This window comes from Montipora foliosa, chromosome 5, assembly GCF_036669935.1.
Source record: "Montipora foliosa isolate CH-2021 chromosome 5, ASM3666993v2, whole genome shotgun sequence".
Taxonomy (NCBI): Eukaryota; Metazoa; Cnidaria; class Anthozoa; order Scleractinia; family Acroporidae; genus Montipora; species Montipora foliosa.
Genome location: NC_090873.1, coordinates 30,816,919 through 30,824,418, shown reverse-complemented (window position 1 = coordinate 30,824,418; position 7,500 = coordinate 30,816,919). Strand labels below are relative to the sequence as shown.

The following is a 7,500-nucleotide window of genomic DNA, read 5'->3' as shown; positions in this document are numbered from 1 at the left end:
TGGTATCCATTCTTTCCTCCAAAGCCCGCTGCCTTAGATTCAGATTATTTTATATATTTTCTTGCGCACAAGAACTAAAATTTCATGATTCGTGGACTTCCTTGTTCGGAACCACGATTAGGATTAAGCACTCTTGGTATGAGACTTGACCTCTTGCACATGGTAAATGGGAAACTGGAACAAGATCACCTGTCACAGCTAAATGCTTAAAATTTACCCCCTTTTTTTCATTTTGTGCTTAGGTCACGTCGTTTTTTGTTCTGTCACTTTTTCTAGAGTTGTCATTGTTCACACCTGAACCTCTTAGTTCATTACGTATATAGATAGTTTGCTCTTCGTTGTTTGTGTATGCTTTCGACGTTCGTCGTTCGGTCGTCGGTTGTTCTAGGTTGAGGTTAACAATTGTAAAGCGATACGAGGTACGTTTCTGTTACTTCGTAGCTGTTTGTATCATTTTCGACCTTGGTTTTGTAGTTCCCTTTCTTAATCGACTTTGTTATTTTCTTTCTTTTGGTAAGAACCGGTCTGGTACGTTTTTTGCGCCGTCGGAGCAAGTGCTTTATGATGAATAAACAAGTTACAGTGCTGGTATAAATGATTATGAATAGGCTACATCACCAACGAGTCAGTTATGTTGGACTACATGACTATTCCGTTTGAAAATAACAATTAAAAAAAGTATACCGGCTTCTTTCTTCGCGTCTTCCATTACTTCAGCTGTGCTCTTTCCCATAGTCTCGGGTAAAATCCAACAAAAGACGGCCGCAAGGAATGACAAGCTGCCCATCACAGCAAATGGCAAAATAGCATTGATACGCGTCATCTGGACGACAAAAGGTGAACTTGCAGCGCCGATGCGACTGGCAACGGAAACCACACCCATGCCACTGTTTCTGAAAGCAAAGAAAACCAGGAACACATGATCATGACTGGCAGTTTTCACACACAATGATACGGCATCGCGGTGTGGGGATGTGCTTTTGAATCCAAGTACATTAGGCGTATTGATAAATTCTGCAAACGATCTTTCAAATCAGTCTAAAGTTACTTTAGACACCTGAAAAGAGACAGTTGCTTAAATCGTCCAGAAAAGTGCGAAGATCATTTCTCTCATTTGTTCGGAAAGTATCCTTGCCGCGCGAACCTTTAACGAGAAGATTGAGACCCACGTGATTGTTTTGAAAATCTCACCTTACTACGGTAGGAAACAGTTCAGCTGAGAAAATGTACACCGCGTTGAATGAGGTGGTGATAAACATTTTACCCAGGGTTCCAAGCGTCACTCGACCAGCAATGAAACCTTCAAAATACAAAATACTATCTCAATGTCACTTGTTATTAGCTAACGACCAGCGCAAGAAGGACAAGAACTAGAGCAAGCAAGCAAGAGAAAAAGCACGAGCAAGGGCAAGGACAAGAACAAAAACTCGAGGGCCACGGGTCAATAGCCCATTCGGCTTCGCCTCATGGGCTATTGACCCGCAGCCCTTGCGGGCTACGGGTCTAATTGTTTTAGTATGACCCAACTAGTCGGACAGAAAAGGCAATAGGGACCTTTAGATTCTAGGAAGAGGACGAAAACGAGTACTAGATTTGACTGCCCGGTTTTAGCGAAAATTCTGAGAAGATTCATAACCCGGACGATTAATCTTACTCTTTGTTGGCAGTGTAGGTTGCTCAGTTATTTTTATTGCTGGTAACTTAACCTTTTTCGCTGAACGAAAAATGCCAAAACTGTTATCGTGCTGTTGACTTGTTTTGATACAACGACATTAGGGCCGTTTATACGAGAGAAAATAAGCCGCGGCTAACTCTGGCCGCGGCTTACGTAAGCCGCAAACACCCCGTATAAATGGTACGAAATCCACGTTCACGGCTTTCTCAAGCCGCGGCTTATCCTGGCCAGGGAGTTTATACTCGTATAAATAGTTCCTTTCGCGGCTTACGTAAGCCGCGGCCAGAGTTAGCCGCGGTTTATTTTCTCTCGTATAAACGGCCCTATTCTTGCAAAACCTCGTACTAAAATGATGACGGTATCACGTTTTTCCCGCCAAAATGACGCTGGTTAGAGCGCGCTCACTGTTGTTCATTGAGAAAGTCTCGTACTCGTAGTCGTTCTCGTCCTAGAATCTAAAGCTCTCTAATAATAAAGTTAGCAAATGCAAGTTGAAGAAATATTTATTTGGGAATAAAACGAAAGAAAGCGTCACGCTTTTCGCTACTCGAGGACTATTACTAATAGTCCTCTAGTAGAGTAGCCAATTAAAATGCAGGATTTGCATTAGTCCACTAGTTGAGTGATACTAACAAGCATTTGAACCAGGAGGCGATCACCAAAAGCGAACTTCTTGAACCCTACTTTCAGAGTGATTGCTTTCTCAAACTGGTTATTTGTTCGATTGATGTCCTCCATTGCTCCTGTTGTAAGAGTTATAGTTATGTGACATCAACGGAGACATTGCATAAAATTGCAATACATAAAATTTGGATAGTCATTATTAAAGGGGCTAGGTCACGCTATTTTAGGTAATTTTGTTTAATTTTGTTAATTATGAGCTCTAAACGTCAAATTGGCAGAGCAAGAGTCTTTTATTTGCAAAATCACGGCCACATAACAACTGAGAATGATTTTCCAGCTGTGTAAATGACATTTTGATATAGACTGATATAAATTTGGAAAATGGTGGGCCGACGTTTTTCAAATTTACCCAAATTCAATCCATTTCAATCCTCTCCAGTTTTGTCCATCCATGTCCCTTCTTGGCTTCCCTGTGTTTTGTTAGAGTTCTTCTATAGTTTTGAACAGTTATTTTGATATTTTAGTTAATTCTATGACCATTCGATCAGTGCTGAAATTGCCTAAAAGTGCGTGAGAGATGTAAGAGCTGAAAGCTCCAGAACATAAGCTCCTGCTCCAACTTGAAGTGGACTTTCACCTGTGTTATTTGTGCCATGTGGTATTAAAGATACTGCCACAACAGCAATTCCCGCAGCAACCATGTGAGCAATTATTGTCTTTTTACGTCCAAACCTAAAACATGAAGAGATATTGTTTAAGGGTAGCAACCGCCCTCCACGCGCGACGGCCAATGAGACAACATAACATAAACCAACTTATGTAAAGTCAAGTGCAAGCGTGAGTTCTTGATTTGTTAGTAGACTCATTCGAAGTTGACTAGCTAGCGGTGCTAATTCGTGCACCGTAGTAAAATGTGGCTAAGCAGAACTGAAGACTGAAGACTCATGACAGGGGTAAGTTTACAGTTTTCCTCAGTATTACTTCGTGACATCGTTGTATTCACTTTCGACATTTGCAAAGCTGAGTATTAACAGACCTGTTACTTACATTTTAAATCGAACAGACCATTTTTCAGTTCTGTGCTCAGATACCAGGCCTTTGAATAAAAGCGAGGCTGCAGTTGATGTTGCTTGATACAAACTCATTGCTTTTCTTATGTCAATCATGTCCTTGTAATGCTAATGAGCTGATATTTACATAAGAAAAGCAGTGAGGTTTGTATCAAAGCAAGGCCAACTTCAGCCTCGCTTTTCTTCAAAGGCCTAGTAACTGAATACAAAACTGTAAAATGCCCTGTTCGCTATTTTCGCATTTTCCATAATACACTTTGTTTGCCCCCCAAATTTTGCATAAACCATTGCGGTTTTTCAAATGCTCTAGCGAATATGAAGTGTCCCAAGAGCATTTGAAACAATGGTTTACGCAAAATTTGGGGGCAAACAAAATATATTATGGGAATATGAAAATAGAGAATTGTGATTTAATAAAATACGATTCTGTTATATTTGGCGTCTCTTTGATGGAACATTCGTTACTATAATAGTTTCTCTGTTGATAAGGTTAGTTGTTAAATTTCTTCCGAAAATTGTCATACCTGTTGCAATTGTGAATAACCAAAACATTTGCAGGTATTTCCACTAAGCTTGTCAGTATAAAATTGAGATATATGCTACCTCCAAATTCTCCTGAACTTAAAGAAAGCCCGTAATAACCCATACCAACCACAAACCTAATACAAGATACAAAAAAGCAAAGGACGTTATCAACTCAGGATAATTACTAATTAATTCTATGAAACAATTTTAAAGTGGTACTATAGACCGAATGCATAAATGGCGGCCAAAAAAATATTCTTTTGTTTATGTGCTAATAGGCCTTTTTGCAGATACGGCAACCATTTTGATTTCCATTGTTTCAAATAGCTATTATGGGATGCCCAGAGGGCAAATACATATTAATTTTGTCCTGCGGAACTGGCGCGGGAGGATCTGGAATAACCAAAAACCGGTACCAGAATACTCTGGTTGGAAAGTCAAACTTTTACAAATATGGCTTCTTCTTCTTAAGTAGAGCACTTCCTCGACGCATTGTACTACGATCTCGAGAGGTTAGGGAAATCTGAACTCTCCCTAAAGGAAACTCAGTATGAGGCTTTAAAGAATATAGTGTACAATTCCAAGGATACAATCTGTATCCTTCCGACTGGTTTCCGGAAGTCGTTAATTTTTCCCGTAAAAACTAACATCCGGTAAAATGGCAGAAAACGAAACCGTTTTTCAATAGCCATCAGATATGGCCTTTTTTGGATTTGACCATAGTCTCTCTAGTCGACCGCTGATCAAGGTAACAAAGACTCCGGGAACGAGATTGGTAACAAAAGTGTCTTACGAACTTACCATATATATATCTGGGCAAGCGACATTTTCGACATCTTCCACGTCTTGAAGAGTTCCAAAACACCTTGATTGGCTGTGGTGACGGGCACTTGAAGTTCGTCACGTGGCATTTCTTTCTTATTTACCGCTGCAACCTTCTCCAAAATTTCTCGAGCCTGTTCTTTCTTTCCGTTGACAAGAAGCCATCTCACAGATTCTGGTACAAACCTGGATTGTGTGGAATAAATGCCTCCAAGTAACTGAGGTCGAGGGCGGGACGGTAAACTACGACCCTTATTTTTTCCAATTCAGTTTATTAGGACTGAGCCCGGTCATAAATGAAACTCGGAATCAAAGGACGCTATTGGTCTACTCGTGAATTCAAATGATATGTTAACATTAATAATGAAATTTAAACATTAATAGCTTGCCATGGTATGACGGCCTTGATTGGAAGTTACGCTTCTTATTTTTAGAAGAAAAGGCGCAGTTTTTCCTATGGAATCTTTTTGACAGGCCAGTTTTTTTTAGAACACACTGGTTGAAACTCAAGCATACGAATTCCGCACTGTTTGCTCTTCATCGTTCCTTGTTCAATTCGGAAAAACTAACACACGAGGGATCCATGGAGCGGTGTGACCTCGCTCCGCACTAACCGCTATAACTCTTTCATTTCATTTCTCGCATTCACGAGTTTAATAGAAGCAATAACCTTTGATCCTGCACTAGGAAACAAAATGATTATTCATTAGACTAATCTTGCGGTGATCAAATCACGCGGCAAAGCGCAAAATGAAGTCTAGCGGGGCGTGTTGCAAATCAGCCATAAACCAGTTGCTTGCTCAGCGACCTAGCCTATGAATGGCTACGAGTCTGCCGGTGACCTTGTATTGATACAGATCTCACTGCTGTTATCGCGTAAATTGTGTTGTTGTAATTCTAATTAGTCTACATTGGAAGCCTCGCTTCCATCCTTAGGCCAGGTCACTTAGCTCCAACTGTAAAATTAACAAATTGATGTCAGTTTTTCATGCCCTGTCCTGTTATTGATCACGAATTTCGTCATATTAGCTGTGGATCCACGAGGCGATAGCCGAGTGGATACGCAGACTACTTTGACAATGCTATGACGAAATTCATGATCAATAACAGGACAGACACATGAAAAAGTGACATCATTTTTTTTACAATAACAAAAAGGCAGAGGGGTCAAAATTAAGTCAAAACACCAGAAGAACGCTAGACAAAAATGCGAGAAACTTCAATCTGACGCTAGCAATATGGCGTCATCATCGCATAAATTATAAATTTATGTACCTGTCCGCTTATTGACAATAAAAAATAGCCAATGAGCGCGCGAGAATTTTGCAGTCATTGCAAAATGGTCTATTCACTTTGAAAAGAACCGCCTCAGCCTAAATCATATTGCGTGAAAACAAAGCGATAATGGATTTCAGCATTAGAAAAACAGCAGTCGATTATTCGCTATGTTAGTAGGCCCCACACTTGTGAAGTTTTAGGTGTAATAGCTAGGATGGTAGTCTTTGGTCAGAAACAGTCTTTTGTGTCAATTCTTTTTCGTCATCAACTTCAATATGTAAAAGTTCTGGAAATCTAAAGAGAAAAAACGTGAACTCATTTTTTCGGTTTTCTCCTTTTCTCGATCAGACTTTGGTATTTGCCCTTGTTTTTTAAAAATTTCGTGCTTACTTCTGGAGTGGAGGTTCTGTTTAGAGAATTTTAGGCTAACCAAAATTTCAGGATCTCAGGTGACCTTACGTTGAGGGTACTTCTTCCCAACCTAGTACGGAATCCTCGTCCATCACCCTGGGCTCAGCCTACCGTTTTTTTGCGGTGAGGCAAAACAAAAACGGTTTTACCTGGAAAGTACCTGGAAAGTAAAAATGCTACTGATGAATCTCTCGATAAATGGCGAATGGCTCATCTTGTTTTACTTTTTTCGTGCATGTGTAATTTTTGTGGTATTTTGATGTCATCCGCTTCCACGCGACTAGCTAAGCATTTGCAACTTCGGCCGCGTATAGCAAACTGCAAATTTCAACAGTCCATTTTACACTTGTGAGCTGAGTAACGTGGCCTTTGAATGAAGGTGAGGTTGGAATTGAATGAAAGTGAGGCTGGACTTGACCTTGCTTTGATAGAAACCTCACTGCTTTTCTTATGTAAGTTTAGACGAATTAGCATGAGAACAACATCATCAACATAAGAAAAGCAGAGGTCTGTATCAAAGCAAGGTCAACTCCGGCTTCACTTTCATTTAAAGACCAGGTATTTAAGCACACAACTGTAAAATGGTCTAATGGAAAATACTGCTTTAAATAAATTGTTTTTGTTGCAAGAACAGTCATGTGAGGGTGTTTAACTCTGGGGCGTCTTTCATTGTAATTGGAAGGCATTACCTCCAAAAGATTAGAATGAAGACCCAAGGAGCTGATGACAGAATGAGAAGCGTGCTCCAGTTGCGTACAAAGTAGGCCTTAAGTCCCAAAACCATTAGGGCTGCGGTGAAGTAGAACCAAACCAAGGTCCCTGCCAAAGCGCGCTTCTCAGGACCAACCAATTCGGTCGCTAGAACAAACATCGACAAGAAACAGCCAGCCTCGAAGAATCCGATTATAAAACGACAAACAGCGACGATCCAGAAGACTTTAGCGAATGCCATTGCAAACGATACGACCAGTACAACAATGATGGAGGGGAAAAGGACACTTTTACGGCCATATTTGTCCGCCACGAGGCCAAGTACGATGGCACCGATCGCCCAACCGAAAAACAACATAGCGTTTGCTAGCCACGCCAAGAATG

General features: G+C 40.6%; 1 protein-coding gene across 1 annotated transcript in view; it reads right to left on the bottom strand.

Moving 5' to 3' along the window:
- LOC138003930 (solute carrier family 22 member 15-like) overlaps positions 1-7,500 on the bottom strand; it is a 14,006-nt gene that overhangs the window by 2,601 nt on the left and 3,905 nt on the right. The window contains exons 2-7 of the mRNA XM_068850249.1: positions 7,095-7,500; positions 4,696-4,902; positions 3,894-4,028; positions 2,937-3,031; positions 1,192-1,300; positions 685-893 (exon numbers count right to left, since the gene is read on the bottom strand). The exon at positions 7,095-7,500 is cut by the window's right edge and continues 22 nt beyond it. Coding sequence (XP_068706350.1) covers positions 685-893; positions 1,192-1,300; positions 2,937-3,031; positions 3,894-4,028; positions 4,696-4,902; positions 7,095-7,500 — 1,161 coding nt within the window. The remainder of the gene's footprint in view (positions 1-684; positions 894-1,191; positions 1,301-2,936; positions 3,032-3,893; positions 4,029-4,695; positions 4,903-7,094) is intronic.